The 17,983-nt window shown below is 46.1% G+C and overlaps 3 protein-coding genes and 1 long non-coding RNA gene across 4 annotated transcripts; 2 read left to right on the top strand and 2 right to left on the bottom strand.

The window, feature by feature from the left end:
• Window positions 1–696: 696 nt before the first annotated feature.
• Window positions 697–7,039, top strand: fbp2 (fructose-1,6-bisphosphatase 2). The gene is made up of 7 exons (XM_028413636.1): window positions 697–956; window positions 1,343–1,505; window positions 1,902–1,994; window positions 2,922–3,062; window positions 3,506–3,643; window positions 5,382–5,501; window positions 6,258–7,039. The coding sequence occupies exons 1-7, from the start codon at window positions 784–786 to the stop codon at window positions 6,441–6,443; spliced, it is 1,014 nt and encodes a 337-aa protein (XP_028269437.1). The 5' UTR covers window positions 697–783; the 3' UTR covers window positions 6,444–7,039.
• Window positions 2,086–6,261, bottom strand: LOC114440962 (uncharacterized). The gene is made up of 3 exons (XR_003671228.1): window positions 6,040–6,261; window positions 5,749–5,936; window positions 2,086–2,239 (listed from the first exon to the last, which is right to left on the bottom strand). It is a non-coding gene; the product is annotated as an uncharacterized LOC114440962 (long non-coding RNA).
• A 231-nt stretch (window positions 7,040–7,270) lies between the features above and the next one.
• On the top strand, window positions 7,271–11,881 carry LOC114441212 (fructose-1,6-bisphosphatase isozyme 2-like). The gene is made up of 5 exons (XM_028414015.1): window positions 7,271–7,297; window positions 7,760–7,900; window positions 8,344–8,481; window positions 10,220–10,339; window positions 11,097–11,881. Exons 1-5 carry the CDS (start codon window positions 7,271–7,273, stop codon window positions 11,280–11,282), a joined length of 612 nt encoding a protein of 203 aa, XP_028269816.1. The 3' UTR covers window positions 11,283–11,881.
• Window positions 11,882–12,335: 454 nt separating this feature from the next.
• Window positions 12,336–15,987, bottom strand: ctsla (cathepsin La). The gene is made up of 8 exons (XM_028413635.1): window positions 15,852–15,987; window positions 14,907–15,047; window positions 14,687–14,809; window positions 14,449–14,601; window positions 13,394–13,618; window positions 13,099–13,267; window positions 12,870–12,987; window positions 12,336–12,781 (listed from the first exon to the last, which is right to left on the bottom strand). The coding sequence occupies exons 2-8, from the start codon at window positions 15,030–15,032 to the stop codon at window positions 12,682–12,684; spliced, it is 1,014 nt and encodes a 337-aa protein (XP_028269436.1). The 5' UTR covers window positions 15,033–15,047; window positions 15,852–15,987; the 3' UTR covers window positions 12,336–12,681.
• Window positions 15,988–17,983: the final 1,996 nt, after the last annotated feature.

The following is a 17,983-nucleotide window of genomic DNA, read 5'->3' as shown; positions in this document are numbered from 1 at the left end:
CCACTATCCAACACTGCAGAGGAAATGGAAGTCTGCTCCTTCACATTTCCAGCTAGCTGCTTAGCTACACGTACTGTACCTGACATGGCTCCTTTAAAAATCAATATTTACATGTTTAAAAATCATCAGCTTCTTTTTAAATGTTTAGTAAATGAAAAAGTTGGAGACAAACTGCTGAGAGACACCTAATCCAGTGGACTCGACCTTTAAGCTAAAGGTCAGCTGAACCCCACAGACTCATAATGACATTTAGAGCCTCAGCTGCTGTTGTGCTAAAACTATAACTCCACTTCTACTGTCTTAATATAAAGTTATAACATAATCGATAAAGTAATATCAATAATTAACTGTATGTTTTAATCAATAAGAGTTAAAGTGGCCTATAAACAGCCAAGGTGTTGAAATGTAGTCTGTGTTTAAATCCTGTGTTTATTGTTCTCCACATGAGCTGTGATAAAGTGCACACAGGTATCGTTGGACCTCATTGTTCTCAGAATCATGTGCACACAGAACATTTGGACACTTTTTTTTACCCCGCAGCTCTCCTTCTGTCTCCAAACATGCTGCAAACTGCATAACTGTAAATACAAAAAGGGCTGATAAACAGCCCTGCAGAGGATTAAACTGTGACAGCTGACACCCGACACCCACACACACACACACACCGAGCCACTCTTCCATCACAAATAGATCCCCTGCTCTCCTTTATGGCTCTAGGAATGAAAAGGACGCGCCTGGCAGCACGCTCTCTCACTCCCAGTCCGTCTTCAGGCAGAAGCAGACATGTCGGACCAGTCTGCGTTTGACACCGACGTTTGGACCCTGACCCGGTTCGTCATTGAAACCGGACGCCAGGCGAAAGGGGCGACCGGGGAGCTGACCCAGCTCATCAACTCCATGCTGACCGCCATCAAAGCCATCTCCTCGGCTGTGCGGAAGGCAGGCCTGGCCCACCTGTAAGTCTTCACACCGTGTGTGTGCTGTGTGCTCTTGTCAGGCATGAGGGGGTCAAGGTAAGCTGACGTTTCTGGTGCTTTGTGCAATCTTCAGGCATGCAGCTGTTCCTGTGCACATTCAGGAGATAAAACACTCAAAGTGAGATTGTGCAACACTAACACAATAACCTGGTCTCACTGTGGAGGGCTGTGTGTTGGAGCTGTGGCTGTAGATGCAGCTTCAAGTTCATGCAGCAACTCAGAAAGTCACTGCAACCCATAAAGAATGTCCCATTATTCATTATATAAGCAGGCACAGAGCCACACTGTTTACTCTAAGTGAAGATCATTAACATCCATCTGAACTGTACAATGAGTGTGTGTGTGTCTGTGTGTGTGACCTGCAGGCACGGCCTGGCGGGCTCTGTGAACGTGACTGGAGACGACGTGAAGAAGCTGGACGTGCTGTCCAACGACCTGGTCATCAACATGCTGCAGGCCTCCTACAGCACCTGCTGCATGGTGTCCGAGGAGAACAAGGAGCTCATCGTCACTCCCAAAGACAAGAGGGTAGGAGGCCGGAGGAGGTGCTGAACCGTGGGTCAGGTCCAAGCTTCAGCAGACCATAAAAAGCACATTTACACGTCAACGTGATCAGAATGAGAGTTTGTAAGAAGCCCCCTGAGTGCACACATAGATTAATATCAGCGTCAATCTGAGGGATTATCTGTGTTTCAGGTGGAAACTTAGCTGACTGCACTCTGGAGCCTCTCTTACCCTGGAGTCCTCTGTCAGCTGTTAAACAGTGCATCATTTACTTCCAAAGGCAGCTTGTAGAGTCATCTCAAGTCGCCATTAACAGCTTATTTTCAACATAAAAGTTATTTTCTGTTGCTTCATAATATATACAGTACATACCTGCTGGAGTGAAACCTAATTATGTGTTCTGATGTCATTTGTCTGCAGGGAAAGTACGTGGTGTGTTTTGACCCTCTGGACGGCTCCAGTAACATCGACTGTCTGGCTCCCATCGGCACCATATTCGGCATCTACAAACGGGTGATTCTCACACACTGACAAAGACACACAGATCTAAAAACAACCACTACTAAATAATAACTGCATAATGCTAATATTTTAACTTATTAGTTAAGAGAGTATCTAATATTTGTGGATGTTACCAGGCCTCTGTGGAGTGTTGTACTTACGCTAAGACAGGAAGTTTGTGTCATACGGCCAGAAAATCAATGACACAAACAGGAAGTGATGTCTCAGGATGCAGAGATGGACGATCCACACACAGCCTGAGGCAAAAATAACAAAAGTAACATTAAGATAACAAGCAGGAAACAACACATGGAGACACAAGAGGCCCACAAAACACACAAACACACAAAACACACAACTGAAGCAGAGGAGCCAGAGAGCACAGCAGTTTAACTACAGACACAGGTGAAAACAATGAGGGTAAATACAAAGGAAAAAGACAGGAAGTCAAATAAAACATGACACATAAGGAAGGAAAGGAAACTACCAAAATAAAACAGGAAGTGTGAGTAAGAGAGAGGACGAAACAAGGCTCTGTGGAGCCAAAACTATTTTCACTTTAATTTTTGTTTCAGTAATAAAATGTGAAAAACTTGAAGAAATAAATATTATGAATAATATGTGCATGTTTTAGGGGTTAATGTGCAGTAGCACTGGCAGACACTAGAGGGCGCCGCTGTTCAGATGATCCAGGCTTCAGCATGCTGAACCGCAGCCTGCTCTCACTACATGTTCGTACTCTCTGTTCCCTTTCTGTCCCTGTTTGTGTTGAGTAAATAAAGTTTGTTTACAACTTCCAGGCCTGCACGGTCTGTGATCTGAACCCAGGAAAGGGTTAACCACATCACATTTACACCAACTTTCAACAATCTTTGGTGCTGTGAATGTCTTTTTATACAGAATCTTTAAGCGTGTCCTTCTTCCTCTTGTCATATCCAGGTATCAGAGGGCGAGCCCACCGACAAGGACGCCCTGCAGCAAGGGAACAACATCGTGTGCGCCGGCTACGCCCTGTACGGCAGCGCCACCCTGGTGGCCCTCAGCACCGGCTCCGGCCTCAACTTCTTCTCACTAGACCCTGTGAGAGCGCTCAGCTTTATCGCTTGTTAAAGTTGTGTTTTATGTGTTTTTACGGCCCTGGATGTGACTTTAAGAAAACAGATGTTGTGCTGCCAAGTGTGATAAATGCTGCTGTAAACACAGAAGTCCTGTTTGTGCAGGTGGAGGCCGCTGCAGCCTTATCTGTCCTCGTTTCGACATCACTTGCTGCATCATGTGGACTTACCCAGAAATCAAAGCAAATGTTTTTTTCTGGAAGTTTGTTTATGGAAAAGCAGCTTTAGTTATTACAGAGAGGATCAATGTATGTTTAAGGTTAATCTTGTTAAGTTATGTGCAAAGAAACCTGAAACCGGACCTGTTAAAGCTCACAGATCAGCCTGAGGCCTACAGAGAGCAGTGACCTTTAGAAGTGTTCTGCACGTGTTGTTGTTCTTTTATTTGTTGTCGCTCTCTTTCTTCAGGCCATCGGTGAGTTCATCCTGACCGACAGGAACGTGAGGATCAAGCAGAAGGGGAAGATCTACAGCCTGAATGAGGGCTACGCCAAGTACTTCCACCCGTCCATCAACGAGTACCTCAAGCACAAGAAGTACCCCGAGGTCAGGACGCCACTTTTAATCCAAAGTGTTGGTATTCTGCAGATGTTTCGGGGGGGGGGTTAAACATCTTTGAAGGTGGCACACAGAGCGCCGCCTCTGCCATGTGACCTACAGTCAGCAGAGCGTGACGGTGCGCTCCGACAGGACGGAGAGCTCGGTCAGCTGGTCTGCAGGAAACATGCTGTTCCTCAGGAAACGTCTCATCTGGAAACGCCGCACTCAGCGTTTTTTTTTCCTGCACACTCACCGGCATGATGCTTCAGGGAATGTGACCATCGATGGATCTGCTGATTTGGGGGGGGGGGGTCAAAGGTCACTTAGGAACCATGCATCAGCTGTGAGATATGAGTTTAATACTCCAAGCTGCGATGGCCCGGAGGTTTATAGGTTAGAAGAGCAGCTCTCTGATGCTATGGCTGCCGCCATCTTGGCAGCGCCTGAAATCCAGTTTAATCCAAATATGTGCAAAGAGGTGGAGCACGAAAGGAAGTTAATCAGAAGGTAAACAGAAGGTAGAACTTCACTGTTTAGAGTCCATGAGGGTGGACTCACTTTTCCTCTGCGAGAACGCCTGGACAAACATTTAGTTCAATTTAAACTGATCAGAAAATCCGCCATCAAACGTCACTGTGACACAAGCTGCTGACTCTGATGCAGAAGTTGTATTTAAGGAGCTTCCGCTGACCTCCTCGTACAGTACTCACTCACACACACACAGCGGCCATGACTCGGCATCTGTAACCGCAGACTGACTCAGAGCTGCTGTTATGAAACAGCAGAAATCACAAGGCTGAAGGAATGTTTCTGAAAAGACTGGAGGGGAAGTTCAGCCTCATGCTGCACCTGTTGAAGCAACAAAAAATGGAAAATAAATGGATGGAGGATTCTGGCCAATGAGAGCGACAGAAAACCGGCCTGATCCCAGACGCAGCTCAAACTCTGACGGATCTGAACCTTCTGAAGCTGCCCTGCTGCTCTCTGCTTTATTTCACACAGTGTGTGTGTGTGTGTGTGTCTGGGAGGGTCTGTTTCAGAGGAAACACTCTACACACACACACACGCCTCCTTTTTGATGAGTGGGATGTGACTCAGCAGGCACATGACTCTGCCTCACGCTGTACTGGTCTGAACACGGCGCTCGCTGCTGATTCTTCTTCACACTAAGTGAAATAAATAAAAATCTTAGTCTGTCAGGCCCAGCTGCTGCAGCAGGCGGACTTTGACCGGCCTGATCTCTGAACCAGAGGTGCAGCCTTGAAAATGATCCACCGGGTTGTTTATGGAAAAAACAAACATCAAACCAGAGGCCAGAGGCCTCAGACTCACTGTAATCTGCGTGAATAAGTGTGTATTAAACTTTAAACCACATTTGAAATCTCAGACTGAGGAGATGACAAAGAAAACAACAACAAGCTCACATGCATATAAGCATATGTGATGTAATACTTTTAATAAGTTCATGTTCTTGGTGGATCCTGGTCTAGAAGTGGCTGCCTGCTCTGTTTCTGAGAGAAACACAACAAATGTCCGGCCTGAGGCCGTCTGTGTGTCGATGAACTCTCACAGGGCAGCTGAGGTTAGAAGTATTTATACAGCAGCTCCTGAATAATCAGTTATTACGGAAGAAATAAAAGACACAAACAGGCCGTGGATGTTTGATTAACACAGGTTACCATGGCAACCTAATATAACATAGATGTTGACTGATGATAGAATGTCCTCTTTCTGTCTCCTGCAGGACGGCAGCTCTCCGTACGGAGCTCGATATGTGGGTTCCATGGTGTCTGATGTTCACCGCACCCTCGCCTACGGAGGCATCTTCATGTACCCGGCCAATGAGAAGAGCCCCAAGGGAAAGGTAGTCACTTTAAACACGTGTTAGCATCAGATGATCACTGTAAACCATCCATCACCTCATGCCTGCCTCAACATATGCACCTTTTAGCAGTAGCTTAGTGTTTGCCACGCTGACCTCAGCGAAGGTCTGACCTCACCTAAAACCAAAGTCCTGATTCTGACCTGGCTGCAGCGTCTCCTGAAGCTGGAGCTGCTTGTCTCCACCCTGTGATAAATAAAGCTGGGACACGGCTGTAAAGATAACTCACCACCAACTGACCCGTTTCCTTCCAGGCAGCTCCACGCTGCCACTCACTTCCTCCTGGCCTTAATGTAGGTTATTGGGAGTGACGTTGAAGCAGATCCACAGTGACCCAGATCCTGCAGACTGACCTTTAACTCTGCACCCTGGCAGGCCGGCTCATTAAAGACGGACTGTGAGCGTAGGCTGCTACACCTGCTTAAGTGGAAATAATAGTTAAATATAAGACGAAAACGTTCACCTTTTAGAATAAACTCAGCTCAGTTATGTCTCTCCGTGTGAAAGGAAGTGAAACCACCTTCAGAAAATGTCTCTGGAAAACACCACAGGTGCCAGAAGCCTCGATCCTGTCATGAGACACTTGCTGTTTCATAGAGGAGTCTTTAAAATAGGGGGGTCTGCATGAAGGTGGCGGCCTCAGTGTTCTGCTGGGGGACCTGGAGACAGATGATCTGTCAGACAGGAATCCACAGCATGTTATTGAATGTTTGTCTGTGCCGTTTCTCCTCCCTGAAGCTGCGCCTGCTGTACGAGTGCAACCCCATCGCCTTCCTCATGGAGCAGGCGGGCGGCCTCGCCACCACCGGCACCCAGAGGGTCCTGGACGTTCAACCCGAGGCGCTCCATCAGCGCGTGCCCTTTGTGGTCGGCTCACCGGACGACGTCAACGAGTACCTGACCTTTGTCCAGAAGTTCCAGTGAAGCCTTTCAAATTTAAAATGCCGAGTTTCCAAGTTACATCTAACATTCTCAGACTAAATTGATGATGTTTCATTGATCCTGATAAGGAACATTTTCTCTGTTACAGTTGACTGCTACAGGTAAACAAACAAACAACAACACTCAGCATACAGACCTCCACACTTGGACCCAGCTCTGCCTGGACACAAACTGCTTTTTTGGGCGAACTAACCCTTTAATGACTCTTTGTTTAGTGTTGGTTGCACAACACATTCCTCTTGCTTGGCTCTGCATATCAGCCGGCTGAGCTCAGCAGTGAGGTAAATATGTTACACACACACACACTTATGTTATTTACCCTGTTCGGAACACACTGTGATGGACAGTGTACGTGCTGCTGTGATGCAGTGGCTGTACCTAAACACAACAATGACATTAAACAATACAAAAACATCCTTCTGTGGCTTCTGAAGATGTTTTAGTACTTTTAATGATGTTTAGGTAGAAAAGTGTAACTTCATCTTAGCAGTAGTAACAAATCATGAAGCCTGTTGTTTAGCAGGTTCACCAAACTGTACAAAAAGTGCCATAAAACCAATAAAACATGGCGCTCCTCCTCATGCTGTCACCATCATGTTTTATTTATGTCATAATTTGAACTCTGAATTTCACACACTAAAATTTCTTACTGAATGATTCTATATACGGTATATATAATTTAACATGTAGACCTACAGTGTTAAATGTACATTTCTATCCTACTTTATGAATCAGCCGCTTTGTTGAACAATCAATAATCCTATAAGATCTCAGTACCAGACGTCAGGGAGCTCGGCTGTCTGGAGATCATGGGACCCCACATGTCAGACCAGCATGTGGGATTAACATGGAGCAGAGCTGAAGGCCACATTCAACAGTCTGACTAATAACACATGAAACTTAGGCCGAAGAATGATCAATACAAGTGATTAGAACGATGGATTCACCTCAGAATGGTGAGAGATTTAAATGGTGACTATGTGCATGTTTTAGGGGTTAATGTGCAGTAGCACTGGCAGACACTAGAGGGCGCCGCTGTTCAGATGATCCAGGCTTCAGCATGCTGAACCGCAGCCTGCTCTCACTACATGTTCGTACTCTCTGTTCCCTTTCTGTCCCTGTTTGTGTTGAGTAAATAAAGTTTGTTTACAACTTCCAGGCCTGCACGGTCTGTGATCTGAACCCAGGAAAGGGTTAACCACATCACATTTACACCAACTTTCAACAATCTTTGGTGCTGTGAATGTCTTTTTATACAGAATCTTTAAGCGTGTCCTTCTTCCTCTTGTCATATCCAGGTATCAGAGGGCGAGCCCACCGACAAGGACGCCCTGCAGCAAGGGAACAACATCGTGTGCGCCGGCTACGCCCTGTACGGCAGCGCCACCCTGGTGGCCCTCAGCACCGGCTCCGGCCTCAACTTCTTCTCACTAGACCCTGTGAGAGCGCTCAGCTTTATCGCTTGTTAAAGTTGTGTTTTATGTGTTTTTACGGCCCTGGATGTGACTTTAAGAAAACAGATGTTGTGCTGCCAAGTGTGATAAATGCTGCTGTAAACACAGAAGTCCTGTTTGTGCAGGTGGAGGCCGCTGCAGCCTTATCTGTCCTCGTTTCGACATCACTTGCTGCATCATGTGGACTTACCCAGAAATCAAAGCAAATGTTTTTTTCTGGAAGTTTGTTTATGGAAAAGCAGCTTTAGTTATTACAGAGAGGATCAATGTATGTTTAAGGTTAATCTTGTTAAGTTATGTGCAAAGAAACCTGAAACCGGACCTGTTAAAGCTCACAGATCAGCCTGAGGCCTACAGAGAGCAGTGACCTTTAGAAGTGTTCTGCACGTGTTGTTGTTCTTTTATTTGTTGTCGCTCTCTTTCTTCAGGCCATCGGTGAGTTCATCCTGACCGACAGGAACGTGAGGATCAAGCAGAAGGGGAAGATCTACAGCCTGAATGAGGGCTACGCCAAGTACTTCCACCCGTCCATCAACGAGTACCTCAAGCACAAGAAGTACCCCGAGGTCAGGACGCCACTTTTAATCCAAAGTGTTGGTATTCTGCAGATGTTTCGGGGGGGGGGTTAAACATCTTTGAAGGTGGCACACAGAGCGCCGCCTCTGCCATGTGACCTACAGTCAGCAGAGCGTGACGGTGCGCTCCGACAGGACGGAGAGCTCGGTCAGCTGGTCTGCAGGAAACATGCTGTTCCTCAGGAAACGTCTCATCTGGAAACGCCGCACTCAGCGTTTTTTTTTCCTGCACACTCACCGGCATGATGCTTCAGGGAATGTGACCATCGATGGATCTGCTGATTTGGGGGGGGGGGGTCAAAGGTCACTTAGGAACCATGCATCAGCTGTGAGATATGAGTTTAATACTCCAAGCTGCGATGGCCCGGAGGTTTATAGGTTAGAAGAGCAGCTCTCTGATGCTATGGCTGCCGCCATCTTGGCAGCGCCTGAAATCCAGTTTAATCCAAATATGTGCAAAGAGGTGGAGCACGAAAGGAAGTTAATCAGAAGGTAAACAGAAGGTAGAACTTCACTGTTTAGAGTCCATGAGGGTGGACTCACTTTTCCTCTGCGAGAACGCCTGGACAAACATTTAGTTCAATTTAAACTGATCAGAAAATCCGCCATCAAACGTCACTGTGACACAAGCTGCTGACTCTGATGCAGAAGTTGTATTTAAGGAGCTTCCGCTGACCTCCTCGTACAGTACTCACTCACACACACACAGCGGCCATGACTCGGCATCTGTAACCGCAGACTGACTCAGAGCTGCTGTTATGAAACAGCAGAAATCACAAGGCTGAAGGAATGTTTCTGAAAAGACTGGAGGGGAAGTTCAGCCTCATGCTGCACCTGTTGAAGCAACAAAAAATGGAAAATAAATGGATGGAGGATTCTGGCCAATGAGAGCGACAGAAAACCGGCCTGATCCCAGACGCAGCTCAAACTCTGACGGATCTGAACCTTCTGAAGCTGCCCTGCTGCTCTCTGCTTTATTTCACACAGTGTGTGTGTGTGTGTGTGTCTGGGAGGGTCTGTTTCAGAGGAAACACTCTACACACACACACACGCCTCCTTTTTGATGAGTGGGATGTGACTCAGCAGGCACATGACTCTGCCTCACGCTGTACTGGTCTGAACACGGCGCTCGCTGCTGATTCTTCTTCACACTAAGTGAAATAAATAAAAATCTTAGTCTGTCAGGCCCAGCTGCTGCAGCAGGCGGACTTTGACCGGCCTGATCTCTGAACCAGAGGTGCAGCCTTGAAAATGATCCACCGGGTTGTTTATGGAAAAAACAAACATCAAACCAGAGGCCAGAGGCCTCAGACTCACTGTAATCTGCGTGAATAAGTGTGTATTAAACTTTAAACCACATTTGAAATCTCAGACTGAGGAGATGACAAAGAAAACAACAACAAGCTCACATGCATATAAGCATATGTGATGTAATACTTTTAATAAGTTCATGTTCTTGGTGGATCCTGGTCTAGAAGTGGCTGCCTGCTCTGTTTCTGAGAGAAACACAACAAATGTCCGGCCTGAGGCCGTCTGTGTGTCGATGAACTCTCACAGGGCAGCTGAGGTTAGAAGTATTTATACAGCAGCTCCTGAATAATCAGTTATTACGGAAGAAATAAAAGACACAAACAGGCCGTGGATGTTTGATTAACACAGGTTACCATGGCAACCTAATATAACATAGATGTTGACTGATGATAGAATGTCCTCTTTCTGTCTCCTGCAGGACGGCAGCTCTCCGTACGGAGCTCGATATGTGGGTTCCATGGTGTCTGATGTTCACCGCACCCTCGCCTACGGAGGCATCTTCATGTACCCGGCCAATGAGAAGAGCCCCAAGGGAAAGGTAGTCACTTTAAACACGTGTTAGCATCAGATGATCACTGTAAACCATCCATCACCTCATGCCTGCCTCAACATATGCACCTTTTAGCAGTAGCTTAGTGTTTGCCACGCTGACCTCAGCGAAGGTCTGACCTCACCTAAAACCAAAGTCCTGATTCTGACCTGGCTGCAGCGTCTCCTGAAGCTGGAGCTGCTTGTCTCCACCCTGTGATAAATAAAGCTGGGACACGGCTGTAAAGATAACTCACCACCAACTGACCCGTTTCCTTCCAGGCAGCTCCACGCTGCCACTCACTTCCTCCTGGCCTTAATGTAGGTTATTGGGAGTGACGTTGAAGCAGATCCACAGTGACCCAGATCCTGCAGACTGACCTTTAACTCTGCACCCTGGCAGGCCGGCTCATTAAAGACGGACTGTGAGCGTAGGCTGCTACACCTGCTTAAGTGGAAATAATAGTTAAATATAAGACGAAAACGTTCACCTTTTAGAATAAACTCAGCTCAGATTATGTCTCTCCGTGTGAAAGGAAGTGAAACCACCTTCAGAAAATGTCTCTGGAAAACACCACAGGTGCCAGAAGCCTCGATCCTGTCATGAGACACTTGCTGTTTCATAGAGGAGTCTTTAAAATAGGGGGGTCTGCATGAAGGTGGCGGCCTCAGTGTTCTGCTGGGGGACCTGGAGACAGATGATCTGTCAGACAGGAATCCACAGCATGTTATTGAATGTTTGTCTGTGCCGTTTCTCCTCCCTGAAGCTGCGCCTGCTGTACGAGTGCAACCCCATCGCCTTCCTCATGGAGCAGGCGGGCGGCCTCGCCACCACCGGCACCCAGAGGGTCCTGGACGTTCAACCCGAGGCGCTCCATCAGCGCGTGCCCTTTGTGGTCGGCTCACCGGACGACGTCAACGAGTACCTGACCTTTGTCCAGAAGTTCCAGTGAAGCCTTTCAAATTTAAAATGCCGAGTTTCCAAGTTACATCTAACATTCTCAGACTAAATTGATGATGTTTCATTGATCCTGATAAGGAACATTTTCTCTGTTACAGTTGACTGCTACAGGTAAACAAACAAACAACAACACTCAGCATACAGACCTCCACACTTGGACCCAGCTCTGCCTGGACACAAACTGCTTTTTTGGGCGAACTAACCCTTTAATGACTCTTTGTTTAGTGTTGGTTGCACAACACATTCCTCTTGCTTGGCTCTGCATATCAGCCGGCTGAGCTCAGCAGTGAGGTAAATATGTTACACACACACACACTTATGTTATTTACCCTGTTCGGAACACACTGTGATGGACAGTGTACGTGCTGCTGTGATGCAGTGGCTGTACCTAAACACAACAATGACATTAAACAATACAAAAACATCCTTCTGTGGCTTCTGAAGATGTTTTAGTACTTTTAATGATGTTTAGGTAGAAAAGTGTAACTTCATCTTAGCAGTAGTAACAAATCATGAAGCCTGTTGTTTAGCAGGTTCACCAAACTGTACAAAAAGTGCCATAAAACCAATAAAACATGGCGCTCCTCCTCATGCTGTCACCATCATGTTTTATTTATGTCATAATTTGAACTCTGAATTTCACACACTAAAATTTCTTACTGAATGATTCTATATACGGTATATATAATTTAACATGTAGACCTACAGTGTTAAATGTACATTTCTATCCTACTTCTTTATGAATCAGCCGCTTTGTTGAACAATCAATAATCCTATAAGATCTCAGTACCAGACGTCAGGGAGCTCGGCTGTCTGGAGATCATGGGACCCCACATGTCAGACCAGCATGTGGGATTAACATGGAGCAGAGCTGAAGGCCACATTCAACAGTCTGACTAATAACACATGAAACTTAGGCCGAAGAATGATCAATACAAGTGATTAGAACGATGGATTCACCTCAGAATGGTGAGAGATTTAAATGGTGACTATGTGCCAAGTAGAATGAGTTAAAAAGATTCAGATGATGACACCAAACTCCACATTAGTGTTTCACAACTTTAATTGATCACAGTAAAAGTAGAAAAAATCCATTTACAATGACCGAAGCAAGTGTTAAGAGACCACTCACACACATATTTACAAAGAATAAAAGGCTACACTAAAACTCTTCAGGACAAAGTAAAGTGGCGTTAAAAACCAGCCAAAAACAAAATGGCGCCATTTCCCTAAAAAAACCTGTTTTTTTTTCACGAGACATTGAAACAGAATCTCCTGTCAATGTGTCGCGCTGACTGGAGGAGGCCTCGTCCCTCCGCTTCAGTCCAACTTCTGCATTAAAACCAAAACAAAAAACACTAAAGGAGCTACGGAGAGGAGCCGGCGGCTCGTCACACCAGAGGATAACTGGCGGCTGTGGCGATGCCGCAGTGGTTCTTCCTGTCCTTGGCCATGTAGATGTAGCCTTTGTCTCCCCAGTTTTCACTCCAGCTGCAGGAAGATGAACACAAGGAAGTTAAAAGTCTGACTTCAAGCTGAGCCTCAAGTCGTACAGAAAAAGTCTGAAGAGTTCACCGACCTGTTCTTGACAATCCAGTACTTCTTGCCATCTACGTCCTGGCCCTCAAAGCCGTAACCCACCACCAGCACGCCGTGGTCCAGCTCCTCGCTGCTGCAGTCCTTCTCATAGTAGATTCCTAAAAAAAAAAATCCCTTATTTTAGTGAAATATTCTGTAACGTACTAATTTTACCAAACATTTAGCAGTTCACTGCGATGAAAAAAAAAAAAGCACGAGTAAATCCTCACCTGACTGGTAAAACTGGAAGGACTCGTGGCCGGCGTCGATAGCGACAGAGACGGGTCCGATGGCGGCGACGGCCTTCATCAGAGCGTGCTCTTTGCCGGTGGGAACGTCCACAAAGCCGGTGTCATTGGCAGAGTTGTACTTGGGGTCGTAGTGACACGGCTGGTCGTCCTGGAGGAGAAGAAGAGAAGGAGCAGGAAGTGAGAGAGCGCTGATGTTTTTTCTGTTTTTCCTGAACCAGAACGCTCCCTAAACTAAAGTAAGGAAGGCGTTTCATGGCATGTGTGAGATACGTACCGTTCCCAGGTACGGGTACGAATCCTCAGAGTCCAGACCCTGGTTGTCCTTGACGTACTGGAAGGCCTGGTCCATCAGACCACCGTTGCAGCCCTCGTTGCCCTCGGGCCGGGAGCAGTCCACCAGGTTCTGCTCACTCAACGACACCAGGGTGCCGGTCTTCCTGAAGTGCTGACCCTCCAGAGCTCCGGTGGTGCTGAAAGCCCAGCAGGAGCCGCACTGACCCTGAGGAGAGCGAGGCCAGAGGGGGGTCAGGTTAGAGACATGTCGGGAGGAAAGCAGGTCTGCTTGATTTTTAACAGAGAGCTGAAGCAGACAGTCGACTGAACCCTGATCCGACTGCAGCCCTTTAATAACCAAATCAGAAACTTAACAGCTGCTCAGAGAAAAAGTTCTGCAGCTTTAAGAGACCCACCACCCACTGAAAATAACAAGCCATTACTAAAGAATGAAAAGTAGTTCCAGCTGTAAACTCCGCTGAATGTTTGTAATTCTGATGAGCAGAACTTTAAATGCATAATTCACTGTAGTGCCGTTACTGACACTCATGCGTCATGTTGGACTTTGTCTGACAGGCCCGCCAGAAGGGTTTCAGCTTTCAGTGTGACGGTGTAATGTATGTTGAAAGGGGGTGGGGAGAACAGACTGTACAGTCTGGGAGAAAGACGCTGCCGAGGAGGCGGAGGGTGCAGCACACAGATAATAAAAACAGCCCCAGCCTTATCGTCACAGTTTAGAAAAACACTTGCAGTGCAGAGTCCCCCTTCCAGTAAGCAGGTCATTCGTGTCGAGAGGAGAGCTGCACATTCCACCATGTGTCAGCTGATCCTTTGTGTCTCTTCTAATGCCAAAAATATTACCGTCACAAATACTGCTCGTTTCTGTGGCAGCATAGGCTAAAATAAAAGTTGTTTGTGTGGCTGCAGACATAACTTTACACACCAGGTGTGAAGAAACAGCACAAAAGTCCCTGATTCACACAGCTGAGTTTCTCATGAGCCAAAAACAAGTTGAGCCACAGCTGGTTAGTCAGAGCCTGGAGCAGGGCCTCTTACCTGGTCTTTGACAGGTGTGACGTAGCCGTGCTCTCTCCAGTCCAGAGCACGGGGAGCTTCCAGGAAGTTAGGCTCCATAAACAGGGACCCCTTGAACTTCCGCTCTGTTTTGCGCTTGTAGCCGTTCATGATCTGCCTGAACTCCTCGTGTGTCTGCAGGGGAAAGAAAACACTTTGTGTTATTATCGGCCTCCTTTACGGGAACAACGACAAGCTGTGTGGTGAAATGTTGCCTCACCATGTCCCCGAAGTGGTTCATGCCCAGGCGGTAGGAGTGTGTGCCCATGGAGTGCTCCAGGTTGTGCAGCTCAATCTTCCTCAGGTTCTTCTCCCACACCATCCGCCTCCAGCCCTCCTCCCTCTGGAAACACAGGAACACACAAAGAAAACACAGTCAAGACTTTGATCATGTCCGGTCTACAGCTCCAGGATGCACACAAAAAACAACAACCCCTCACCTCATGGTATTCTTTACTGTGCCAGCCCTTCCACAGTTCCCAGTGCTGGTTCAGCTGAGGGTCCAGGTTGGGCGCAGACAGCGCGGAGCTGAGGCACACACAGGCCAACACGGCTAGAGGCAGCATTGTTGTAGCTTCCTACTGCAAAGGGGGAAAAAAAACAGTTAGTGGATGGACTGGGTCAAAAAGAAGCCGTTTCCTGCTCCTAACTCCTCGTCACGTGTTTCTCCGTCACGCAAAACCGCAGAGATTCACGCAGAAAACCCGCATTTTACAGCTGCAACACTTTGGCGCAGAAACTAGGCCACAAAGCGCAGAGCAGCCGAACAATAACATCACGTAAAGCGGAAAAAAATCAATTTTTAAATAAAAGATTTTTCCCAAACACTTGGTGCTACGGCCATAACCCCCCCCCCATCTTCCTCCTCCTCCCAACAATAACCCGATCCTTGTTGTTGTTGTGTGCAGAGTCACGGGATCCGCCGCCTCGGCAGGGAGCCAGGGAACTGGGCCGACATCGAAACCAGGGAAACAGGAAAACGAAAATAAGACCGAAACCAGCACATAGCGGTCCCGGCTTCCACAGCCGAGCCGCGGCGGCTCGTTTCTCCTTTATTCATTTAAAGCACGGCCATAAAAACCAAACAATGGCTCCGACACACAAGACGACGGCAGAACCAGGCGCAGAAAACAAGATGGCTAAGGCTGAAGGAACATAAAAAAAAACAATATAACACGAACAGGACGAATATTCACTGATATATGTTAAAATAAGACGATTTTAAACGGACGCTGCTGGTTTTTTTAAGCTAGGCTGAGCGTAAAATATCCCGAAGGAACATTAAAAACATGCATTTTTTTTGTAGTTTTGCATCTTAATTCCAAGCTTCAAACTGAACATTTCAACAAGAAGAGTTAACTTAGAAGAAAAACGTGAAGACTTACTGTAAACTCCTGATCGATGACGGTGCAGAGACAGAAAACAACATCCAGCCCGAGGTACACAAACTTTATAAAGGCCTGAGTGGCAGCTGGGTAACGTCCCACCGAGCTCTCTGATTGGTCCGCTATCCCCAGCAGATCCCACCTCCTGCGTGTGACGCCATCACGCTGCACGTGATTCCCTGCCTCTGGAATGGAGACGTTGGGAATTGATTGATGTTTTTGATGTTATATGATTAAAAGAAACTTGTTTTTATGTTTGTTTGCACTTTATTTATGATTTATAACATTTATAGTTATTTTTCAGTGATTCTGAGCTTTATATTAAAACAAGAATGAACGTTTTGGGGAAACTAAACTAAAAAATAACTAAATAAGATCTGACTGATAGTTGTTTCTGGAAATATAAAGATAACAGAAATGAAGGCATGGATTCAGAAGAAGAGCAGTCAGGGAAGTTTCTGCAGTAATTTGGAATTACTGAACTACTGAAGAATTACAGGTGATGTACAGATAAACACACACAGGTCTGAATCTGCGTGTCTGCATGTCTGGATATGTTGTCATTTCCCCCCCCCCCCAATCTATCTGAGCAGGTTAAGTGAAACTATTCCTCTGAGAAAATGAGATAATGATTAAAACATCAACAAACAAGGAAAAGCAGGTTTCAATCACAGCATGTTTAGCATACAGTGCAGTGTGTAATTTCATTAGCCTTGATCAGTGTTTACATCAGACGTCCTGATTCTGCCAGCACGCACAGCGTTAATCAGGGCTGACAGTCATGTGACTGATAAGATAATGCAATCAGCACTCCCTGTGTGCTGGAGCTGTGACAGGTTCAGGTGCAGCAGAGCCGCACAGGAGCACATCTCTTCTTTCTCACTTTAGGGGCGACGGCTGTAATTTAATCATATTTACAGAATTCTCCGATCAGTCTGAAGCATGTTTAGGTCTTAAAGTGATCAGTGAAATTGATCCCAAATATCCCACCAATAAGGACAGCATTGTAAAATACAGCACAGGTGTGACAGACGGTCCGTCCTCAGACTGAAGTCCAGACCGTTGACCTCAGTGTTTTGTAAGTTTTTACATCACAGGTTCAAAATGTTGCACGTCTGAAAGTGGATTTGACCCTTGTGTGTGTCTGAGCAGACTGTAAATATGTTTTAATAAAGCCACCTCATGTGCAGAGGCCCTGATTCTCTGACAGACATGATTTAATGTCACAGAGCGTGTGTGTTTGAAGGTGTGTGTGTGTTTGTGTGTGTGAACAGAGTTTGGACAGTTTTCTCTTCCTGTTTTCAGTCTTCATGCTACGCTAAGTTCCTCAGCATCTCAGTTTCAGTTTGTCTGAACAAACACGGTGTCACTTTCCCAAAAAAACCTTAACGTCAGCCGAAGCACAAAGAGCTGGAACCGCTGCGATAAAGCACCACCATACATGAACTATAATCACATTAATAAAGTCTCCTTGTGCAGACGTCAGGCATGAACAACAGGTCACATGATGTGATTCTGCCATGTGTGCACAGGATGTTTGATTTCTGTGGGTTTTAAATGATCGCGTCATCAGACGGCTCTTCATAGGAGCCTAAAAATACACGGTTTGCTCACATCTGCTGCTGAAGAAGCTCCGGCTGTGTGTGACTGCGCTGTGTTGCACAAGCAGAGCGACAAATGACATTGATTGACCTGAATGTTTTCTGTCAGAGGAATTTAAAAACAAGATAACTGGTGTTTTTCCTGCCGGATTATCAGAAAGCATTGTTATGTCTTCTCCAAATAAAGCAGACTGTTAGCCTTAAAGTCACTTTATTGATGCATGTTATATGTGTGTTGTTTTTTGTAAATAAAGTTTTGAAACAGGGTCTTTGATTAGCTTTCTTTGTGTGGAGCAGCTAATGTAGCTTAGCACAAAGACTTAAGTAGCATGTAAAACAGTTAAAAATGTTACAATGCTAATTGTGTTAGCGAGCTAACTTTTACATGTACAGAAAATGAGCCTGCTAACTGTGATTATTAGAATGCTAACATACTTATTAATGTTAAAATGCTATAGGTTGAATTATTTTAGCATGTTACAATGATAATTATTGAAAGTCATCTTTAAATTAAAGCAGCAGATGAAGGAC

Source organism: Parambassis ranga, chromosome 9, assembly GCF_900634625.1.
Source record: "Parambassis ranga chromosome 9, fParRan2.1, whole genome shotgun sequence".
NCBI lineage: Eukaryota > Metazoa > Chordata > Actinopteri > Ambassidae > Parambassis > Parambassis ranga.
Note: the sequence above shows the minus strand (reverse complement) of the source record. Positions and strands in the feature narration are given on the sequence as shown.